The 24465-nt window shown below is 34.9% G+C and overlaps 2 protein-coding genes and 1 long non-coding RNA gene across 7 annotated transcripts; 1 reads left to right on the plus strand and 2 right to left on the minus strand.

The window, feature by feature from the left end:
• Positions 1–3738: 3738 nt before the first annotated feature.
• On the minus strand, positions 3739–5376 carry LOC147566731 (uncharacterized). Its single transcript, XR_015237470.1, has 2 exons — positions 5132–5376; positions 3739–4326 (listed from the first exon to the last, which is right to left on the minus strand). It is a non-coding gene; the product is annotated as an uncharacterized LOC147566731 (long non-coding RNA).
• Positions 5377–9171: 3795 nt separating this feature from the next.
• Positions 9172–15377, plus strand: LOC147566732 (uncharacterized). Of its 2 annotated transcripts, XM_086653258.1 has the most exons (11): positions 9172–9393; positions 9488–9573; positions 10933–11071; positions 11212–11293; positions 12552–12631; positions 12895–12997; positions 13106–13262; positions 13834–13962; positions 14107–14193; positions 14762–14806; positions 14954–15377. In XM_086653258.1, exons 3-11 carry the CDS (start codon positions 10969–10971, stop codon positions 15149–15151), a joined length of 984 nt encoding a protein of 327 aa, XP_086509384.1. In that variant the 5' UTR covers positions 9172–9393; positions 9488–9573; positions 10933–10968; the 3' UTR covers positions 15152–15377. The 2 variants fall into 2 exon arrangements, with proteins under 2 accessions (XP_086509384.1, XP_086509385.1); XM_086653259.1 differs by lacking the exon at positions 13834–13962.
• A 458-nt stretch (positions 15378–15835) lies between these two features.
• Positions 15836–23824, minus strand: LOC147566733 (4-hydroxy-tetrahydrodipicolinate reductase 2, chloroplastic-like). Of its 4 annotated transcripts, XM_086653262.1 has the most exons (10): positions 23445–23824; positions 22210–23206; positions 19334–19688; positions 18972–19209; positions 18301–18434; positions 18127–18201; positions 17279–17380; positions 16355–16464; positions 16182–16269; positions 15836–16097 (listed from the first exon to the last, which is right to left on the minus strand). In XM_086653262.1, exons 4-10 carry the CDS (start codon positions 19009–19011, stop codon positions 16029–16031), a joined length of 618 nt encoding a protein of 205 aa, XP_086509388.1. In that variant the 5' UTR covers positions 19012–19209; positions 19334–19688; positions 22210–23206; positions 23445–23824; the 3' UTR covers positions 15836–16028. The 4 variants fall into 4 exon arrangements, with proteins under 4 accessions (XP_086509388.1, XP_086509389.1, XP_086509387.1 ...); XM_086653263.1 differs by lacking the exon at positions 23445–23824 and having other exon boundaries at positions 19334–19622; positions 22914–22983; XM_086653261.1 differs by lacking the exon at positions 23445–23824 and having other exon boundaries at positions 19334–19622; positions 22474–22532.
• Between the last annotated feature and the right edge of the window lie 641 nt (positions 23825–24465).

The following is a 24465-nucleotide window of genomic DNA, read 5'->3' on the forward strand; positions in this document are numbered from 1 at the left end:
CATTATTCTTTTGCTTGTAACTTTGATTTACTGTAATTTTTCGAGGTCGGTGTCCTGTTGTTGGTCTTTGTATTATCAATTTCGGTTTAACATCTTACATGTCAATGAATCGAGACGTTTCCAGCTACTCGTAGTTCAAGGGCAGTATAACTAGGTTTGGATTACTCTAAGTTGTCCTATTTTATTTTTATCATTAATGATGACCTCTTGATAGCTATATATCTTGTAACATGTTTCCTTCAAGGTTTTTGAGTACTTTGCATCTTTCATTACCCTGAATGAATGAAATGGGGGCAATCATTCCCATCTCCCCTCCATCTGAACCAAGTGTTGGAGACATATGCTTGAGAGGAGCACGAGCTCTCGGATGTGTTCCTTCAACATTTTTTTTTCCTTTTTCTGTCCTAAAAATGATGGCCATATATCCTTTGCAGTGCAAGATCATCAATTTTGCTCTCACATCACGACTATAGGTCTAAATATTGTAATTTAAATTGGTCAATATAGATTTAATGTTCTATTGGTTTTAATTTTTGGATGATTGCTGAATTTATTATACGCCATCTTCTTACCATCCTTGAATTAGGTCTTTCTATAGACCTCGTAAACTTCGTCCTTGACAACCACCTGTAAGTATTTTTCTTCTATGAAAATTGAGTCTTAATATTTAGAGTGTTCTAAACTAGCTTCTCGAATGATGGACGTCTGTGGTAGTCTATCCGATTTTTTGTGTATCTAGGCGATAGGCCGAAGCCGATCATTCGAGAGACCAAGTGTAGGGATCAAGTTATAGTACTTCTAATTAAGGGTGAGCAGCAGTCGGTTACCGATCATTTAGGGTCCGACCGAAGCCGGTCCAATCAATGTCGATTTGGCTAGATCACCGGCCGAAGCCGAGCCGATCAAATTGCCAGCCAACTTCGTTCGGCCCGGTTCGGTTTGGTTCGATTGATTTCGGTTGGTCAGTCCGGCCGAACACAAGAAACCAAATAAAACGTGAGAAAAATGAAATTATTGAAAATGATAATGTTTAACAATGTAATTCTAATCAAAACGTTAAGAGATAACGTATTAGACACAAAATAACTAAAATCTTTCAACAACCATATATTTAAGTTCAATTGTCTTGTAACCATCATAGAACATAACTAATTTAAAAAGATAAATTCCATTCACAAAGGTCAAACAAGTATATAAAACTTGAATAGTGGTGTATTAGTTTGATGGGAGATTGGGAGCTTTGATGTTAAGATTTCACACCTTACAGAAGGCGGTAAGAAGAATAGTTGAAAACTATATCAAATTAGGTTAGATTTTAACCTTTTTCACTTAAGGACAAATTAAATAGAAACTTATAATTCAAAGGAACTCTTTATTCTATTAAAGGTTCCAATCCCTAGAATATTCCTTTCTTAATTTTCAATCCCTATTTACTATTTAGTTTCAACTTTTAAATACTTATTTATAGTATTATTTATACAATATTTATATATATATGTATAATAAATATATGCAGTTCGGTCAGTTCGATTTTGGCGGTTTTCAAAATCCCAAACCGAAGCCAAACCAAACTTTGATCGGCTGATCGATTTTTCAGCCGAGCCGAGCCGAATACTATTCTGTTCGGCTTAAAAACCATTCGGTCTGGTTCGGCCGAGTTCGGTCTGGTCGGTTCGGCCGACCGTTGCTCACCCCTACTTCTAATAAGTCCGAGAATCGTTCCACGAGATAGGTAACTTCACATTAAATCTTAAATTAACACTTCATTCATTAATTTTGGTTGGTTTTTATAACAGGAAATTGGGCCGAAGGCCCAATTTTCTGGTTTTTTTTGTTAAAAAGACATCATAAGTTTTTATAAAGTTAGGGCCCAAATAACTTTCTAAAATGTTCCTCAAGGACAATTATGAAGACACCCACATATTCAAGGTCAAACTTGCCCTTTGTCTAATAAACAATACCCAAACAACCAATTTGAAATCAAAACCAGAAACTACTTGCTTCTTTATCAAAAACGAAGAACAAGAAAAAATGGGGGATTTGGGCGATTTTCATCCAACATGGTTGAACTGGATTTCGTGGTTTTGTGATCAACAATCTATTTTAGGATTTTGTGATTGAATCTCTTTAGTTGTTTTGAGTTTTGAGTTAGTAGTTTCTTAAGAATTTTAGTGAGAGAAAGTTGTAATTCCCTTTCATAATTTGTTAGGGATTCAAAAGGTTGAAAGAGAATCTCAAAGTATTTCTAGGTATAATCTAATAGAAAGAGTTGTAGATTAAGTTTAAAAGCAAGTCTTTGATTTAGTTAAATCTCTATTAACCTCATTTTGGGTGAATTGTTTAGATAATCTAAATTTTTTTTTTATTTTGTTTATGTTGGATAGATGTGATTAACTTTCATTGTTAACTGATTAATATTTATGCACGCTAACTGTTTGATAAAAATACTGAATGAAGATTGAATTGTTTCCAAATCATATTGCAAATCAGTTTGCAAACCACATTGCAAATCAGTTTGCAAACCACATTGCAAATCAGTTTGCAAACCATATTGCAAACCATATTGCAAATCAGTTTGCAAATCAATTTGCAAATCAATTTGCAAATCATATTGCAGATCACTTTGCAAACCATATTGCAGATCAATTTGCAAATCATATTGTAGATCAGTTTGCAAATCATATTGCAAATCAGTTTGCAAACCATATTGCAAATCAGTTTGCAAACCACATTGCAAATCAGTTTGCAAACCATATTGCAAACCACTTTGCAAACCATATCGCAAATCAGTTTGCAAATCACATTGCAAATCAGTTTGCAAACCATATTGCAAACCACTGCATGTATTGAAAAATATTTAATGAATTACAACCTATTTGTATTACATATTTTATTTTACGGGGGTTCGGGGGCGTAGCCCCCGTTCTTTTCTGGAGAAATTTAGAAACAATTAATAAAATAAAAGATGAAGAATTAATCTTTCGAAAAGGATTTAATCTTTCGTTCATCCTACATCTATTGAAAAATATTTAAAAAAACATGTGAGTATGTTGGGAACATTTTGAAAAAAAATAAATTGAAACTGACTTGTTTGCAAACTAGAATGCAAACTACTGCAAATCAATTTGCAAACCACTACAAATCAGTTTGCAAACCAGAATGCAAACTAGATTGCAAACCACTGCATACCAGATTGCAAAGTCACCAAACAAATTTAGAATCCTTTTGCAACTTAGATGTTAATACTTGCACATCCTTCAATACAAACGAACTCAATTTATGTACATCATGTATGTTACATTTTGACGAATTACAAACTATTTGTATTACGTGTTCTTTTACGGGGGGTTGGGGGCGCATCCCCCGTTCTTTTTTGTAGAAATTTTCAAAACATTTAATCGAATAAATATGTGAAGAATTAATCTTTCTAAAAAGATTCAATCTTATGATTTTAATCTTTCCTTCATCTATTGAAAAAGACTTAACGAAACATGTTGTGAATATTTAAAAAAGAAAAAGAAAAATTGAAACTGATTTGCGAAGATATGCAAACAACTGCAAATCAATTTGCAAACCAATACAAACCACAATGCAAATCAGTTTGCAAACTAATGCAAATCAGTTTGCAAACCACGAATCAGTTTGCAAACCAATGCAAATTAGTTTGCAAACCACTGCAAATCAGTTTGCAAACTACAACAACTTAAATTCATAAGACCAAATAAGTAATCAAATATATACTCAACATAATCAAATTAAAAAACTATAAAAGATTCATCAAAATATTCACAACACATTCATCAAAATATTAAGAACAAATACTCTATTCAAACGCAGATAAGTCTGAAATCATGCTTGTAAATGTGAAGAAATCTCTCAGTGAGGTTCCATTAAAGACACTTTGAGCACATTCTATCTTCCCACATTTTGCACACATATCAGTTAGAGCAGCAGAAAGATTTGAACTTCTTGGCAGTAATCCACTCTTATCTATATAAAAATGAATCCATTTCCCTTGATCTAATGCCCCGAGACGAGCACACGCAGACAATGTACAAACAAAAATAGCTTCATTCTGTTTACCTGAAGTATCACACAACATTTCGTTGAAATATCGAAGTGCATCACTATATCTTTCGCTCCCGAGGAAACCCGAAATAATAACAGTCCATGAAACTTCATTCCTTTTTGGCATGTTATTACACAATTCTTCAGCTCTAAACACCAAATATAATACAAAAAATGAATACCCATGTTCCTGAAACATCAATAGAGTACCCATGTTCCTGAAACTTCATTCTTTTCTTGACTTGAGTACCCAAGTTCCTGAAAGATCGATAGAGTACGAAAATGAATACCCATGCTACAAACATTCCAGATACTGCTTCTATTCCATAAAGCGGGACACTCGAAAACACCAAATAGAAGCAACATTGGTGCTATGCTCCACAAATGATCATAAATAAATCCAAAAAACTCACTTCACGTATAAATTTTTTCACAAACATCCTGTCGACTACGATAAATGATTAACCTATATACGGCGTCCTTCGTGGCTAGTATAGATGTTGATGTCCTGACTTCACAAGCTATAGTTTCATATAAAATCTTCAAATGCTTCTTATTAGACATTAACTTCATGACCAACACAGACACAATATTTGCATGAATTAAAGAAATCAATTTGCATTCAAAATACTTAGTTGAGATTAAAAGATAAGCTTCCATGGATCTTTACAAAAAAAAAAAGTAACAACCCACCCAAATAACCAGCCAAATCTTGCCTACCCATAAACAAAAGATTATGATATCCCTGAATGAATCAGTGATTCCCCACATTCCTGACTATGATTACTCTGGTTCATATAAAACATAAAATCAAGTTGATAACTAAAGCCAAGGCATTAAACAATGAGCAACTATTACTTTATGCATACCACGACCATTTGAAACAAGAACATAATATGATTTGGTTGAGAAATTTCAACGAACAGTTTGTAAACAACTATTACTTTATACATACCACGACCATTTGAAACCCTAAATATCTACCATTGACAACAACATATCATATACGAAAACATAATACACAATTAGTGAGAGATAAAGTAGTAAGAGAGAGAGAGGATACCTGAGCTAAGGAAGAGGATTAGAAATCATCAAGTTTGAAATGAAAACTCTTTAGTGCTTCGATTACTACCAAAAGGTTATTAATTCTTCTAACCTTAACAATATAAGAATAGAGTTTACCAAATGAAGATTAATCCAGAGAGAGGAGCTGAAAACCCTAGATTCGCTTGTTGTCTTCGTATATAGAGAAAGACGAGATAGAGAAAAAGGGTTTTTTCTGGTTAGATAGAGAAAAACGGGATAGAGAGAGGGAAATATCATACCAATATGAGTTTTTAATTTTCTCTAACAAATAAGGGTAGTTTAGACTTTTTCTTATATGAATTAATTTACAAAAATACCCCAGGGAGCTGAAGCCTACAAAAAGTTGATAGATCCTTTTTAACCAAAACCCAAATTTTTTAGGGAGTTTTGGCCAAATTTCCCTTTTTAAAAACTACTTAAAAAAAAACAATATTAATAGACTAATAAGAATGAAATTAAGGTGGAAAAGAAATCTAGGGTTCTTGATTCCACCACACAAATGAACTATCTAAAACATGTTTTTCATTAACAAATCTCTTTTTTCATGTATAACTCAAAATCTAACATAATAAACTATTTAGATTTCGGAAGATATTCTTCATTAACACATTTCAATTGATTATCATATAAGAGCTATATTCCTTAACAATCATTCATCATCTAATAAGCATACCCCATCTAATAACTTAACAAAAGCATGAAATATCTCACTATGAAGTTTGAACAATGAAAAGACCATAAAATCTATATGAAATGACAATTAATAGGCATTGAAACTCAATAGAAGAATTTATTAATCAATAACATACTTCAAAATGAGCCCAAGTATGGGTTTCCTCTACAACCCTAGATACAAGATTAGCTACTCATTGAATTTAGAGACATATACATTGATTGATAAAATAAAATACATGAAAATAAATAAGACAAAGAAAAGAAATCACCAATTGCTCCAATGGTTCCCAAGTATGATCCAAATTATGCTCCAAATCCAATTAATAACAATTTGAAAGTAGGTGGAAGTAGAAAAGTTTAGAAAAGAAATTAGAAATGAATTAGTTGTAGAAAAGAAATGAAGGAAGAAAATGGGATAGAATTAGAAAGTAGATCTAGAAATTCGAAGAGAAAGAAATTAGGTAGAAGAGGTGATAGAGGCTAGAGAAAGAAGAAGAAGATGATTTTAGGGTTAGAGAAAGAAAAGTAGAGAAGGAAATAGATTAGAGAAGAAATGGGAAAGAGAAAAAGGAGTGGGAATGAGAGGGTTGTTGAAGTCTACCCAATAATGTGAGGAAGAGGTTTATTTATATTATTGGTGGCTAGGGTTTTAGATGATAATGTTGAAAAGGGTAAAAATGGAAAGGTTTGGTTACTTTATCTCCAAGAAATAGATAAGTATTGGCTAAGGAATCAACTAGTACAATTGGGAACAAATCTGGAATTTCTGGTGAGAGTTATGGTGAAAAGATGGCCACTTGTCAATTAGTTATAGGCTGAAATTTGAGTAGGACAAAAAAAGGGGCTAAAGGGTAAATTAGGGAACTTAAAAGTAGAACAGAAAGACCTCGACTTTAATTCCAATGCTAAGGCGCTTCTCGGTTCACCATGTTATTTTGTGCTAGGAGCAGCAGCCGTCGGATTAAAAAGAAAGAAATTAGATGGCCAAGATTAAAAGAAATGATGTAGGACTACAGAAGTTATGTGGCCACGGTTGTATTGGATCATCTGCACCAAGGGTCCCACTTTGATACTTCACAGGAACACAGACATTCGATATCCCACATCTCCGACCTCACCACGTCATGACTTTTATCCCACTAGCCAGAACTGTGCCCGACTGCGTCCCACTTGGTCAAATGTTGTTGACCAATCATTGACTTTACATATTTCCCTGGTCTGTACTCCGTTTTGACTTTCGTTTTCTCCTACGGGCTCGTCTTGGACTTTACTTTTCACCCATGCACTGATCTTGGCCAAATTACTAAAATATTCTTGATTCCAAATGACCAAAATACCCTTCATGCATATTTTTCTCGTTTTGAATCATATTCACACCTAACTCTATAAAAGACATCTAATCAAGAAAATCAACCATTTTATTATAATAAAGACTCAAAACGCCATCACTAGGCTATGCACTAATATGTAAATTGATTGAAGAGATGGGTGTGGGATTTTCTTTGTGTTCACCATTATTTCTTATTATTTGAGAATCCTTGAGAATAATCAAGGCGACTGTGAACCTATCCGAGTGTTGATTAAATGTGAAGTTTGCTTTTGGTAATCCCATTTGTACTTTAGAAGTTTAAATAACAGGAGCTCATCCTTAGCTCAATCGGTTACTGCAACTTGGAATGCAAATTCTTCTTTGTTATTATAGTTTAATTTTTTCCCTTTGTTGATGGTTGATATATATTTGAGATATTGCTCCATTCCATTGTTTTGATGTACTTGAGTTCTCTTATATATTCAACTTGTTCGTTAGAAGATAATGCGGGAATGTGTTATGTGATTAATTTTTGGCTTCATTGGTAAGAATGCAGTTTGATGTAAATTTCAGAAGAAAATAATATAGTTAGATCTTTAGTGCAAGTAATACGCCTAAGCACAACCACAGTAAGAGACGGAAGTCGAGAAAAGGGAAGAATCATAATTAAGTTTGTTTACATTAGGTCATGCCTCTGAGTACTATTTATTTTACATTATGCACTATCAAATAAGTTACGCAAAAATACTCTCCTAATAAAATTTTAGGCATTGCAGCTACAATTCACTCATTATGACTTCAGGGGGACAAGGAACAATGTTGGCAAAGGATTATGCATTGTCTATGGTTGCTTCTGCTGATATGGGTCTTACGAAAAAAAAATTCTTGATTGAGTTGACGAAGTAGACAATGAACCAGACTTCGTAAACAATCTAAATCACTACATAAGAGACTAGAGCCATTGTCCTTGGCAATCTTCACATATGGGAAATAAAATGGCTTTTTGACAAAAAAAAAAGGGTTCTGAACTACCTGCTTCTAATATGTTTCTACTATCATTACATCTTTGTTGTTTTTCAATTGGTTTTATACTTGGACACTATGGTATTTTACGAATAATGTCACCTAAACATATTTTTTTGATCATTCTCAGCCAAGTGGGTATGTGGCATAACTCTATGGGACAATATGATGAATATAATGTATTATGTCTTTAATATAAATCGTGATGGGAGTTTAAAAGAATGAGTTTGGAAAGTTTTTTGAGAGACGGGCAATTAGGCAGCTTGAAGGCTATGCTCCGGAGTCCGGACTAACTATCGGGCCAGATGAACTCTTCAAAAGAATCTTTTAATCAAGTTGTTATTTAGTTGAAAAAGTGAGACGGAGTTGGAGAACGTGGAAAGCTTGCACCTATAACAAATTTGTCTAAAAATATCGTTAAAAGTTCATTTTGGAGTGGGTAACAACTCAAACATATCAACAGTCTATTGCAAATGTGTCCTGAAGTTTGGTTCTTAATACTTTAATATATGTTCTTTCTTCATTTATTAATTAAGTATTAAATCAGATCTCTATAAAGTATTGGTACTAATATAAATTTCATGATCTCTATGTTAACTTGTAACGGCTTCTCGGCCTCAATTATATCCGTTACAAATGCCCGAAATGTTCTGCTAGTTTCTAACGGGTTTTGTAGTTAGTGCCTGTTACAAATGTCTGAAGCCCTAAATTCACAAACCTTATTTCTTTGGGAGAATTACTGAAACCCCCACCTTTTTATAATGCACATTACGGAAACCCCCACCTTTTATTTATAATTACTAAAACATCCATCTTTTTTGAATTTTCCGTCACTTCAACAGAATTGTGCCGTTAGTGAATGTGAAGTGACCCAAATGCCCATTAGTTAAACTACCCCACATTTCATTGACCAAATAGTTGGGGCGTCTTAGAGATATAATGATGGGGCGCCTTAGAGATATAATGATGGGGCGCTTATAACCACGAATGAATTCCCCCTCCTCCATTCCACGACCAAACGAGAGAGGAAATTTCCCCCTTTTGACAAGAAGCCTTCATCTTCATCCCCCTCATCTATCTCTCTCTCTAACGATTAATTCAATCCACTTTATCTCCAAGCAACTATCTCTCTATCTCTCTCTCTCTAAGATTGGTTTCTGCCTGGTGTAAGAAGGTTGAGTTAGGGTTTCAGTAAGTGGTGTATCAATCTATCAGTTCCTCCTAAACCGAAGGTACTCTCTCTCTCTCTCTCTCTTTCTCTTGTAATCCATTGAAGCTACCCAAACTTACTCTATCTGTCTCTCTCTCTCTTCTAATCCATTGAAGCTACTCAAACCGAGCAAAATCGAATGGGAAAGGGAAACTCAAACCGAGCAAAAATCGCCCAAAATCGACCAAACCGAGTTAATCAGGTGCTCCATCTATCTCTCTCTCTCTCTTGTAGCTTATTCAAGTTACTCAAACACCCTGAAATTGATGTGTATTATGATTTAGGTAAGATGATTAGTTTGAAATTGATGTGAATTGAAATCAGGGTTTAATTTTTTTGAATTAGGGTTTATGCAAACTAGGGTTTAATACTCTCTCTCTTGTAGCCCATTCAAGCTACTCAAACACCCTGAAATTGATGTGTATTATGATTTAGGTAAGATGATTAGTTTGAAATTGATGTGAATTGAAATTAGGTTTAATTTTTTGAATTAGGGTTTAGGCAAACTAGGGTTTAATACTCTCTCTCTTGTAGCCCATTCAAGCTACTCAAACACCCTGAAATTGATGTGCATTATGATTTAGGTAAGATGATTAGTTTGAAATTGATGAGTATTATGAAATTGATGTGTATTATGAAATTGATGTGTATTATGAAATTGATGTGTATTATGAAATTGATGTGTATTATGAAATTGATGTGTATTATGAAATTGATGAGTATTATGAAATTGTGTATTATGAAATTGACGACGAAGTAACTTTTTTGAGTTCATTCTTGAATCACTAAAATCCACCGCATTCGGGAAATTGGCAAGTAAGAAATTTTTCACCAAATGAATTAGGTTTGCCGGATACCATCATTTTCCTAATTCCATTGCAATTGCCGTTTGTGCATCTAGAATACATCCATGAACAATCTAACACCGAATGTCCATGTTGATCGCAAAGTTGACAAATAACCTAAACATAGTGAATATTGAAAAATCAGTAATTATATAAATCAATCAAACGAACTAATGTAAAAAAAACTACCTCTTGTTGTGATCTTGCATTTTGATACACATTTGATGAACTTGAAGAAGCCATTAAATAACTAAAGTAAAACTTGTTGATGGAAGGGGTGAAGTTTATATGGTGGTTTCAAACTTGGGTTTAAATAGAAAAAAATTGCATAAAAAGGAGCAAAAAGCAGTCAAAAGGTGGTCAAAAGGTGGGGGTTTTAGTAAGAGTATTATGAAAAGGTGGGGGTTTCAGTAAGAGGCCAAGTCTGTTTAGAAAAGGTGGGGGTTTCAGTAAGTGTATTAGAAAAGGTGGGGGTTTTAGTAAGTTTATTATGAAAAGGTGGGTGTTTTAGTAAGAGGGGCAACAAAGTAATATTTAAAAATATAAAGTTAAATCTGACAGAATTTTCAAAAAGGTGGGGGTTTTAGTAATTATAAATGAAAGGTGGGGGTTTCAGTAATCTGCATTATGAAAAGGTGGGGGTTTCAGTAATTGCCCCAATCCCAAATGTGTCTTTAGCCTTCTTCGACTAAAGGATGGGTTAAACTTAAACGCAGTAATCTAGAGAGAGAGAGAGAGAGTAGAAGAAAAGAATGGCGATGGAGCTTCTAAAGCTTCCCCTATCCCGGTCTTCTTCTGCTGCCGCTGCAACATTTTCTTTCTTCTCCAAATCACCAACAACTTCAACTCTACCCAGTAATTCCTCTCTCTCTCTCTCTCTCTCTCTCTCTATATATATATATATATATATATATATATATATATATCTAACTTTACACTTTACATGTACTTTGTTAACATATTTTGATTGATTAGTTTTGTTATGAATTTCTCAGGCAAGTGGTACAATACCCATATTCGGTTTCCAGTTAGAACCTATGCTGTTTCCAAGTTTGGGAAAGCTCAACTTCAAAAGAAGTAGGTTTTTTTTTTCATTTGTCATAATTAGGGTCCAAAATAGCTTCTTTTTGTTCTTCAACTTATACTATTAGCCAATTAGGGTTGTTAACCTTCAGCTGCATTTGGGTTTGTTGTATTACAAGTTGGTTACTTTTTACCAGTTTATGAAAAGAAAATGCTTCCTTTATGTCTATTTTGTAAGTATAGGAAAACATGAGAATTATACATCAATAGCCTGTTCTAACGTATGCCCTAAGACTTATTAAAAATTTGTTCTTAAATAGTTCAAATTTAAGTTGAAATTAAAGAGCAAAAGCTTAGCATATTAAGATCAGGGGAGGGAAAAGCCATGATTTTGGATCAGGCCATTCAATGTTAAGAGTGCTCGACGTTTCAATCTTACTCTTTATGTTTAGAAACCTAACTTATCTTATATCGCCCTTGTTCCTGCCTATATGCCCGCGTGAAATTGTCCAACATTTTCTAGTGGTTGTTGGTCTCTTCCTATGCAGTAAGGCTCGGCTGAGTCAGCCGAGTAACTCGGGACTCGGCTCGGACTCGGCCATACACCGAGCCGAGTCCCACCGAGTTCCCGAGTCTAGGGTTAGCCCGAGTGACTCTCTTGATAGTGTAGGTTTGTTTATGAAAAGATCACATCATTCTGAATCCTTCATTCTTGAAATTTTTCAGTGTATCTTTGTGGAGTTGTAGAATCATGTGATTGTTTCTGTGAATGAACTAACAACCGTTGGATTATTTCTATATGGTTTCTATAAGTAGGTCTTAGCAAACTGAGTTTTTTGGGTGGAATTATTACTTTTTGTTTATGAAATAACTCCAAGTTATTACACAAGAAGGAAAACTTTGTATGCAAGCTAATAGAAAATTTGACAAAGTTAGTTTTAGAGGTGCCAAAAGATACATTTATACCTTTTAAATGGAAACATTCCAGAATTGGCTTCTTTCAGACTTCAGAGTGGGGGCATGGTCACCTCCTACCTGTGGTTCCACCCCTACTATAACCAATCGAAAATCACGTAAAAATAGTGTAGTCCACTTCAAAACTTAATTCTATTATCTTGGTCTATTTTTATCCGGAAAACAATAAACGGCATGCTTAATCTTCCTCGAAGTCATTGATCAGTTACAACTTTTTTCACTTCAGCTCAAAATTTTTTAGTCATGATATTGCAGTAAGCTAAATGCAACCTTTACGAGCTTGGAAGTGGTACTTTACATTTTTTACTAATCATCGTACACATCTTCTATGTTTCAGGAGAAAGAGACTAGATGAAGTTTGTCTTGAACGGTTTCAGCAATACAGTCGAACCTATATACAGTCGTGGATTCTACAGGGTGAGTTTGTGTTCCCTCTCGACCTGCAAGTTGCTTCCCTTTTTATAGGTTTTCGTAAGGAGGAAAAAGGATTCATGTGAGATTTTATAAATCCTAAGGTCCGTGCATTCAAGAGGTATTTGTTACTCTAAATGTACAGACACCGGTGAGCTTTCGAGTCATTTTATTATTTATTTCGTATTTGCATAACCTATTGATACACCAATACTGGAAATTTGTTCCTGTTAATTGTTGTGGGCCTTCTAACCCAAACCCAATTTCAGGCAAAGTAATTGTCGATGGAAGAGTTGTAAACAAGGCTGGAACACCTGTATCTGATAAAGCAGTTGTTGAGATAAACGCTGAAATCCCGAAATATGTATGTAGGTGATGACTCTTCAGAAACTACTAGTTTAGCAGCTCAAATTTTTCATATTGCTTCTGTGACAAACCTGGGAAGTCATGCATATTACCTGATTCATGCTTCTAAACCAGGGCAGGATACAAGTTGGAAGCAGCTATTGAACAACTAAGTGTTGATGTCGCTGGAAAAGTAGCTCTAGATTCAGGGTTGTCAACTGGAGGATTTACTGATTGCTTGCTTCAATATGGAGCATCATTTGTTTACGGAGTTGATGTAGGATATGGACAGGTATTTTACATCTCGTGCTATGAGATTTCATTTTAAAGATTCTTTTAAATTTGTAAAAAGAAAAAAAAAAGGATAAAAGTGTGGTTTTTTCAAGTTGGAGTTGTGTTTCATGGAGGTAGACTCACAACCTCACATGTTGGGTTTAGCTGTACTGATGCCAGTACGAGGGGTCCGTCCAGAATTAACGGAGTGCGATTACCTTTTTCAAACACTAAATCTGGAAGTCAATAAATGCAGAAGGATGTCTATTGGACCATACCTGAGCACATAAATCTTATACTCCAGTTAGCTGCAACTTTTTTTAGTTTCGAGTGGTAACTTACAACAATTGAAAAATGGAGTTGAAACTTGATTAAGTAATATAAATATAACCTTATATTGCTATCTATTTATTTGCATAGTGTCGTTTTACATTGTATGCTCTAAGCTCTTCCTAGTTTCAGACGTTTCATATCTTTGCAACTCTAGTTCTAATTTCGTCTTTGCCATCTTCTGGTTGTTGTACAAAATATTTGGTCGTCTTTTTGTAGTTATTATAAATTTATGTAACAGACAACCTTTTCTTTACCAGGTGGCGGATAAAATCCGTCGAGATGAACGTGTCTCTGTCATAGAGAGGACAAATTTGAGATATCTTTCTGAACTCCCACAGAAAGTGGACTTGGTGACATTGGACCTTTCATTTATCTCCATACTCCTGGTATACTTTGATGTAGTGTGAAATGACTGCAGTGTTGAAAGTAAATGTATAGTATGCTGCAATGTCATCTCGTAATTTTGCCTCATTTCTTGCTCGTTGCCAAGTTTATTAGTAATTCAGGTTTTAATTCTTTTGTTAATAAAGGTGATGCCTGCCGTCATCAAAGTCATGAAAGATGAAGCCACATTAGTTACGCTTGTTAAACCTCAATTTGAAGCTCGCAGATCTCAGGTGTGTAATTTTGCTGAGATTCCTTCATCGTTCATAATTCTTGTTTTGCGTTAATCTCCTTTCATATGAATGTTATTTTGTTAAATTTTCCTTTGTTTTCTTTGTTGAGCTTACAAGTTTGCAACCATAAAGTACGACAGTTTTTCGAGGTTAACCCTATTATTTAACCAAATCATGGTTGTTTGTGAAGTTGATGCTCTACAAGAAAGAAGATTATGCAAAAGAGACGTATAAATATACCTTATAGAACATCCTCTATAATTTCATAGTGGCAATCAAGTACTGGTTGAGTATAACTTGGCTGAGTTTGCGATAAGAAGGATGAGACATGTACAGACTACCAACTCCCGCATTTCCTTTTCTGTAAAAACTACATGCTTTAGGAGCTTATATACTTTAAGGCCGAGCCATTTTCCAAACTAATGTAGTTAGAGGAGTCCTGCACTTGTAGGAAATATCAAAGCTTAGACTAGACGGCAGACGCTAAGTATTCATAAACTTCCTAAAATTTTTGTAATTTTATTCTTACCCCTACGCCCTTATATATTTTGTTTGTTTGCTTTTGTAGGTGGGGAGCGGCGGTATAGTTAGAGATCCCCTAGTCCACAAAGAGGTTTGTATTCTCCTGTTCTTATATCAGTTTTGAAACAGCTCAAGAGAAGTGTTCATCTTTTGCTTTACCTTTTCTCTTTAACGAAAAACGTAACGATAACCTCCATATATTTTACATGTTCAAATCCAACCTTCCTTCATGTTGTAGGTTCTTGAGAGAATAATTGCGGGTGTTGAGAATTTTGGGTTCTCCAGCAAAGGTTGGATTGAGTCTCCCCTAAAGGGTGCTGAGGGAAACACAGAATTCCTGGTTTGCTTTCATAGAACATCTGAGAAGCCGCCGGCAGATAACCAATATTCTTCTGATAAAGAAGAAAACGTCAGCTTGGAAACTGCACGCTGTTAACTTTCTTGTTGCATACGTAAAATAGAAATAGGTCGAAAATTGCTCAGTGTGAACGACAATGTGTTCTCTATCAAGTTATATTTATTTGCACTTTTTTTTTGTTTTGGGGCCGGGGGATTATTCCTTTAAGATGTTCATATTTGAGATCTGATATCTTCCTAATCAAAATATAAGAGGTTGTTCTATTGAAACACACAATAATTGAAGTTATTAGCATTTCTATGAAGTTCTCTTTTCTTACTAGATGAAGTTACACTGCTTACAACAATGGCACAAGAAGAAGAATTGAGTGTGGATTCTTAGACCAACAGCCAAAAGTCCCATCAATTACACCATTGGCTATTGGTACTACCTTTGATTAATAGTACAACGCGATGACCCCACCCCACACAAAGTTTCGCAAAACTCTGTGTTTTCAGAAAGCAGGAAAAGTAAAACTGGCAAATAGATAAATAACTTAAGAAAACCCTAGCATTAGGTATAGAAAGAACACTACCACAATGCAATCTCCTTTCGTGATCTTGCGAACTTGTACACAATGTATAAAAACTAAACAAAAAGGTTCGGACTCCTTTTGAATGGAGTTTGATAGACAGACACAGACGATAGGGTACAATAGTACTACTGGATATTTAGGAAAGAAATTTCAACAAAAGAAAAGAAGCAAAAGATGAGTAGACATCATATCGAAACAAAGGAATTTAGTTATAATGTGACCTCATAAAGTGGATAATATGATTCTCCTACAAGAAAAACATGACACCGTCGTACATTATTGATCAAACCATAGCCCTAACTGCAAAAATGCCTTGTACCTCCTCAAAATCAAATGAACTGTTACAACAAATAGAACAAGCGAGCACTACTGAATGTATAATCATCGCATGTTACCCTCCCGCAAGACGTCAATCATGTTATATATGCGCTTTTCCTCCTTGGACTTCACCTGCTCAGGAAAACCAAATAAAACTAATCAATTTCATTAGAACACCAGCCCAGGACAAAGAGATGGCACAGAGGAGTTACCGACCTTCTTTGCCAGGAAAATGGTAGCATCAATAGTACCCTCAGCATAGATTGACCTCCCACAAACATTATGCTGAAACTCGAACGATACCCTGCACCAATATAAGATGCTGCTTTTATTGAATATCCAAAATTATTATAATACACTTCAGTCGAAGTGGTAAAAGAATTACGTACGTTTGATCAGGTGATGTAAGATGATACATATGAAATGCATGTCCAAGCAGGTGCTCCTCTGGCACACCCACCATCTCCAGTTGCTCTCTAGGGTCTCGTACTTTTTGTACCTGTTAGGAGTGCACGATCACAAATCATCACATTACGATCTCCTCCTCGAACACTAAGCAAGTAATTTTCTCTTGGTTCATGGAAAAAATCACTTTATGATGGGTGGCCTTAGGCCAATTACTACTGTCAGTAGATAATATTATAGATAAATTCAGGATTCTAGATATCACATGTCAGCAGAATTGCTTTCAACAGATAAGCGGAAGTAACAATTTACGAGAGAGTAAAGGTTGTAGCATACCAGCATCTGTCACCAGAATACAGGTAATTTCACTCTCAAGTCTCAAGTGTGAGGAACTTAAGATTAAGGTGGTGTTTGTTTTTTCTGTCAGATCTAAAATCTGACTCAAGTCAGACTTCATAGTACGGACCGACGGACTGATTTTTTCTGACTTATCTGAACGGATGATTCAGGTTGATTTTAACTTAGACGACTCAGACTCGAATAAATCATATTCAAGAAGTTTTAAAAAGAAAAAAAGAACAGAAAAGAAAAAGGAAAACACCACCCAGAGATTAAAAACAAAGCAATTCTTGTTGCAGTTTAGTAGCTCAGTGAGCACAATAAATACCATAAAAGAAAAACGAAGAGATTGCATGACTAGCTCTAAAGCACTAAATTCCATGTCAGTTGGTCCAATTTTGTTATTAAATAGACGATACTCAAATCGATTTCTACCTGTAGCAACCTTAAATACCAATGTTATTGATGTCATTTGGGTATTAGACTTCTCCGGTGGTCCAATATGGAAACATGAATTCCAAGCACAGTTGAATATATGTGACATTAATCAATCATTAACAAAATCAAACCTGATCGAGGTCAAAAGAAACGGCAAGTTTTTGAAAGCATGAGATGACATCCTTGGTTGTACCAGAGATATCCAACTTGCTCGCTTGATGAGATTCCATCGCCTGTAGAAAGGTGCGCACGTGCAAACATAAGATGAATTCGATAAGCAAACAAACAAGCCGAGAAATCAGTGTGTTAGTAACATGTTATCTTCAAGCATCAAATCTATATTTTCTAAAAATAAGAAAAGCTTACGAATTACGATTAAGAAATACCTATGAAGTTTGAAGACCACTCAACATCAAGAGTACAAAGCTGAATGTAGGATATAAAACCAAAATGCTCAACAAAACTGATCATTTTCACTCAAGTCAACCCTTACTGTGTTACAATCTAAGAATTCATCATGAAGGTTTATGGATGCAGGTCTTCCAACTCCCAAGTTAGCTAAAGCAAATCACCATTTACAGAAAAGAACCGCCAAAGTAAACAATAGATTCCATAAGTGGCTTCAAACCTAACCAAAGTAATCTAGTCTATCTAGAGTCGCTCCAAACTAAAATTTTGAAGGTATATATATGGTTTGGGTGGAAGTTCTTAATTTACATTTGCTTCTAAGTCCTGAATAGTAGCATACATGTAGCTTTTAGTGTCCATAGAAAACTATCTACTCATTAACGAATATCGATGAATCAGTCTTGTTAGTGATCAGGAAACCTGAGTTGAACATAAGTTCCCTGTTTTGGCAAATTTGTGCATCGTGCTTCACGATTATGGGCATGCTAAGAGAAGACGTAAAATGGGTTGACAATACCAAAGAAGGCAGGGAAAACGGGAAAATGAGAAAGATACCCTTAAAACAACCTACCTGTAAAGAATAGCCCGAGAAAGCTCCAGGAAATTGCTCTGCCATGATCTCCATGGCTGCAATGAACGCAACAACCTACCAAATGCCCAATATATAGCATATGTTATGCAAAATCATGAAACACAACAAAGAAGACATTTCGGTCGAATGAGAGAAAGGCCAAGGTTCAACCACCTGCTTTCCCATCTGTGGAGAGATCACAGCATATACTTTTGATTCCTCCACGGTCTTGTACAACTTATCTCTGTCTCCGCCAGTAGTTCCCATCACAAAGGGAACTCCAACTTTGCTATATAGCTCCGCATTACCTAAAATCAAAGAGGACTTTAAAAGAACGGAAGACAACAAATAAAACTCAATAACTTAATCATTGTATACAAGATACAAAAGACCAACTAATGTATTAGACAGTCTCTCCGTAAGACGTTATTCGTCCTGCACAGGTTTTGAACAATTTACAATGTCAAGATGTCTCCAAAGATATGACAATATTACCTTGTCAAAGTAAGCACTAGGTGGACAATTTTAGAATCTCATGTGACGATCCATAGAGGTTCCATGCCTCTTCATAAAACACAATTACTTAAAATGTAGTTTCTAATTCATATTAAGAACTGGTGAAACCATCACCCTCTTCCAACAAGAAGATCCCGATTAAGTGAATATTTGTAGTAGGAAATGTATGCTTTATAGATCTAAGATCGAGTAGGTGAGTATTGTAGTTGGTATGAACTTGTAAAATAATGGATGGTGAAGGCTATGAACAAGAGAGGGAACTACGCTCAAGTTTGGAATTCAAGTACATTATATAATCTACTACATGTTTATATAAGAAGAAGCAATACCATTGACAACATCAGGGATGGTAAAATCTACAACAATCATGTCAGGGTATTGTTTATACAAGGAGGCAAGAACGGTTTCTCTATCCGAAGGACCGTGGACGTGAATATCCTAACCATCAACACGGACAATTTGACCATCCTCCGATTGGCAACCAAATGATGCAGGAACCACCTGAAGGCCAGCAGAAACTCCTGCTTCAATGATAGCCCTCCCCATTTTCCCTGTGCAACTGTTCACCTACCAACACCCAATATTTTTGGGGTAAAAGTTGCAAAGTTTTAATCTAGAAAAGAGACCTGAAATAGAAAATAGAAGAAAAGTGACACAAAATTTAAAGAAGACCAATTTGGACGGCTTATACCATGATTGGGAAGGAGAGGTTCTGCTGCAAGACTGGGGACGAGGTTGATTTTTCCATCTGCATAGTTGCCATAATCGTTGTTGCCCGTGTGGTGTTTTTGATGAAGATGGAAGAGGATCTAGAAATGAGTTGTTTGGAAGCATATAAACATCTAGTTTGCTGATGATTGCTCAAAGTAGACTTCTTAGGTGAGAACTGTTGTTGCGGAAGAAGCAGGTTGGCAGCAGCAGCAATGGAAACCATCTCTTTTTAGTCTTTCTCTTTATGTATCTTTGATAGCAACCCTTCACTGAAAATAAAAACATAACACTCGCATTTCAGGAATTAATCTTAGGGTGTGTTTGATTGGGAGTTTCTCGGGGAAAATAGAAACAGTTTCTCTAAAATTTAGATTTTTCTTTTGTTTGGTACTCACTTTAGGGAAAGAAAGATTTTCAATCACGTGACTTTTTTTTCCAAATTTTCCTTAAAAAAGGGGAATCTCCTTACCCACCCCGTACTTGAGAAAGTTTTTCTCCTACAAAAACTCAACCATCTTTTACCCGGTCAACAAATAACTAACAATTTTTCTTTCAACCTCCACCGTGCTTCTTCATAAAAAAAAACCTCCACCGTGCTTTCTTTCAACAAATAAGAACCTCCATGATGCTCTCTTTCAATCCTAAAGCTCCAGTTGAGAACTCAATCGAAGAAGCCATTAACAAAGAAAAAACAAGCTTTCAACATGGTTCTCTCTTTAAATAGGTTATTCGGGTGTGCAATCTTCATATAATGTGAATGATCATAACTTATAAGTGGGGTTTTTTCATCACATGATTGGATCCCTCTTCTTCATGTTGCAGTATTAATGATGTTGATGAAGATCATAACAATTAACAACTACTTCATGACTTCATTTTGTATCATTTTGTATGTTCATATAATATACTTCTTCAACTTTGGTTGTTAATAGATCATCACCATCGACTCTAGCTTTGGCTTTAGACTCAAGGATAGTTTAAATAGATTAAGACATTAAGTAGGGGAAGTAGAATCTCATTTTGACATTTCAAGTATTGTATTTAATTTTAACATATGATTTCTTATAAATTAGTGATCAAAGACTACCTATTTCATTTGGTTGATTAAAATCTAGATATAGTGGTTTCCTTTATTTATTTTTCTATGTTTTGAAGGGCTTTGGAATTACAGGTTCTAAGCCAATTGAGGCATGAAATGATACAATCATGAATTTCATAATTTGAATCATACCATTTCTAACAATATATGATGAATTTTATAGTGGATACAAAATTGAGAAAAAAAAAATTAAACATGATAACCCAAACAATAGTAAATGAAAAATTGCAAACTTACATATTTATTTTTTTGCGAAACAAACAACGGAAAATATAGAAAATATTTATGATGAAAATGTTTCTCCGAGAATATGTTTCTCTGAGAAAGAGTTTCTCTAATTTTTTTTCCTTTCCCCGAGCTACTATCAAACACAACCTTAGGGTCTGTTTGATTCGTTAAAAAGCCTGAGTAAGAAAATCACCCTTTTTCTGATGGGAAAGAAAACAAGTGTTTTCACATTAGAAAGGCAAATTCAAGTGTTTGTTATGGTTGTGAGAAATTTTGAGGTGCCTTTAAAAACCAATTTCTTATTGGACTTTTGCCGGGGTGTTTTAGAGAGCTCGTGTCTCCTCCCCAAATCGATATAGAGAGAGAGAGAGAGAGAAACACATGATAGTTTATGAACCTGAGTGATTTTTTTCAAATGTGATATCTCCATCATTTGAATTTTCTACCATGAAATACAAATTCAGTTTTATAAAACTGATCACAAACTCATATTACCAAATCAAATTAATTTTTTAAACATTCAAGAACAACCCCACAGTAAGATTTAAGAGAAGTTGAATATTCTCAAAAATCAAGTATTGATGAGTCTGGTGGTATGATTCGGTTGATCAAAAGACTTTGGGGATTGTGGTGGTTTGAAGAGATTAGGTTTAGGGATTTTCTAGTTTGAAAAATTGGGGCAAGATTTTCTAGTTTGAACAGATTCGGGATTTAGAGAGCGACTAAAGTACTGAATAATTGTAGATCCATTTCCAAAAAAATAGTTATAGATCGTCCAATACTCCAACAACCTCTTGTATGAAAAAGCTTCTCATACCTGACTAGTCAAGTATTCAATATCAGCCCATGATGAAATAACCAGAAACCTAATCTTTGTCTTCAATCTTTTCTATTATTACATGGATGCTGGTGTTGATGGTGATGGTGACTAGGGTTTTGAGATTGAGAAAGATAATAGAGATCTAAAGAGAGATAAAGAGTTTAAGAGATTGAAGATATCGATTGTGAGAGAGAGAGAGAGAGAGATAGTTACAGAGCATATTAAAGAGAAAGATGAAGAGAGTCGTTTAGAGAGAGATGCCGAGTCTTTTTTAAGAAAGAGACGAGAGAGACCGATTTTTCTTGGCGAGAGGGTGAGAATTGGCTTTTACCACCTTTTGGGTGGTAAAATTTATCATCCCATTTTCTTAGCTTTTTTTCTCATAGGAAAGAAAATTTGCCACTTTCTTAGGCTAGTCAAACAGTGGAATTCCACTTTCTTAAGAAAATCGGTTTTCTAACTCTATTTTCCCATGTATCAAACGGACCCCTATATTTGTATTACGAAAATCAGTAGTTCAATAAAATTTAAAGACAAAAAAGAACAGAAATTCAGCAAATGGGCTATTTCACGCTTTAGAAACTTATGGTCATAGGACTTTTTATTAAAGAATATTTTCATATGAAATTTAACTAAGTATATGAATTGCACATATTTCGATGTGATCCATTGAGAAATTTCAGTAAAATACAGTGTAGGCATGACACACGCCTACGGCACCAGGAATCCCGTCAAGTAAGTTAAGTGAGACGTTCTGTAAATGTGGCATGAATACTTTGTATGTTTAATTCCACAAACTCAAGTTCAAATACACTATTTTCAACTTGATTGCCCACAGAAAACTCGTAGTATAGAAAAACCTACTGTACGAAGAGTACATTATATCCTAGGTGTGTGCTATCCAAGGTGTATGCAAATAGTACTTAAATGTATATATATATATATATATATATATATATATATATATAGTTACTAACACAACACCGGAGGATTGACTCGACGATCAGAATGCCGTGATACCCTCATCACCTGTCATTTGAAATGGAAACACGACATATAATGCTTTGAAATAACAAAACTTGCTAAATGACAACAAATTCCAACAGTTTTTAGTGTATGTAGTTTTCATGGACAAACTGGATGAAGGAAGCCATTTTATTGCCTACCCACATTGTAGTTATGTTTATACCATCATGAACAAATAAAAGTAGAATGTGTAACAAAAAAAATTGTGTGAACTATTTGTTTCTTATACAACAAATTGAATTTGTGAACTAGAATACTGGAAACCATAACACAATAAACAAATTAGGATTCATAGGGTGGTTTCTAGAATCTAGGGTTTTAAAGATTTCATTATTGGAGAAAGAAAGAGTTTAGAGAGATAAGTTGGTGATTTGAAGAGTCAAATACCTGAAACAGAAGAGAAATAACGTTGAGGAATATTGTGAATCTCGTTTTTTGAACAACAGCTTGAAAATCTATAGGGTTTTAGAGCAGTAGAGATAGAGAGTGAGAGAACTATTATGGGGCAATTACTGAAACCCCTACCTTTTCATAATGCAGATTACTGAAACCCCCACCTTTCATTTATAATTACTAAAACCCCCACCTTTTTGAAAATTCTGTCAGATTTAACTTTATATTTTTAAATATTACTTTGTTGCCCCTCTTACTAAAACCCCCACCTTTTCATAATAAACTTACTAAAACCCCCACATTTTCTAATACACTTACTGAAACCCCCACCTTTTCTAAACAGACTTGGCCTCTTACTGAAACCCCCACCTTTTCATAATGCAGATTACTGAAAACCCCACCTTTCATTTATAATTACTAAAACCCCCACCTTTTTGAAAATTCTGTCAGATTTAACTTTATATTTTTAAATATTACTTTGTTGCTCCTCTTACTAAAACCCCCACCTTTTCATAATGAACTTACTAAAACCCCCACCTTTTCTAATACACTTACTGAAACCCCCACCTTTTCTAAACAGACTTGGTCTCTTACTGAAACCCCCACCTTTTCATAATACTCTTACTAAAACCCCCACCTTTTGACCACCTTTTGACTGCTTTTTGCTCCTTTTTATGCAATTTTTTTCTATTTAAACCCAAGTTTGAAACCACCATATAAACTTCACCCCTTCCATCAACAAGTTTTACTTTAGTTATTTAATGGCTTCTTCAAGTTCATCAAATGTGTATCAAAATGCAAGATCACAACAAGAGGTAGTTTTTTTTACATTAGTTCGTTTGATTGATTTATATAATTACTGATTTTTCAATATTCACTATGTTTAGGTTATTTGTCAACTTTGCGATCAACATGGACATTCGGTGTTAGATTGTTCATGGATGTATTCTAGATGCACAAACGGCAATTGCAATGGAATTAGAAAAATGATGGTATCCGGCAAACCTAATTCATTTGGTGAAAAATTTCTTACTTGCCAATTTCCTGAATGCGGTGGATTTTGGTGATTCAAGAATGAACTCAAAAAAGTTACTTCGTCGTCAATTTCATAATACTCATCAATTTCATAATACACATCAATTTCATAATACACATCAATTTCATAATACACAATTTCATAATAATCATCAATTTCATAATACACATCAATTTTCGGGGTGTGAAGACTTGGTTAAAAATTGGTCAATTTTGTTTGACAATTTTATTTAGGGGGAAAGCAAAATACTTCTCCACCTCACCTCTCTCTCTTCACCTCACCTCACTCTCTCTCCACCTCACCTCTATCTTCTCCGATTAAGCCGCCGGCCGAAAAATTTTCCGGCCGGCGACCATAAAAAAAAAAATTTCACTCTCTCTCTCTCTCTCTAGAAACTCCGGCGAAGGGGTTTCCCTTCGCCGGAGTTCTGGTCTGTTCTTCAACAGACCCGAACTGATCTGTTCTTCAACAGACCCGAACTGGTCTGTTCTTCAATAGACCGGAACTCCG

Source organism: Eschscholzia californica, unplaced genomic scaffold (assembly GCF_041429995.1).
Source record: "Eschscholzia californica isolate CP2 unplaced genomic scaffold, dmEscCali1.0.p SCAF_1, whole genome shotgun sequence".
NCBI lineage: Eukaryota > Viridiplantae > Streptophyta > Magnoliopsida > Ranunculales > Papaveraceae > Eschscholzia > Eschscholzia californica.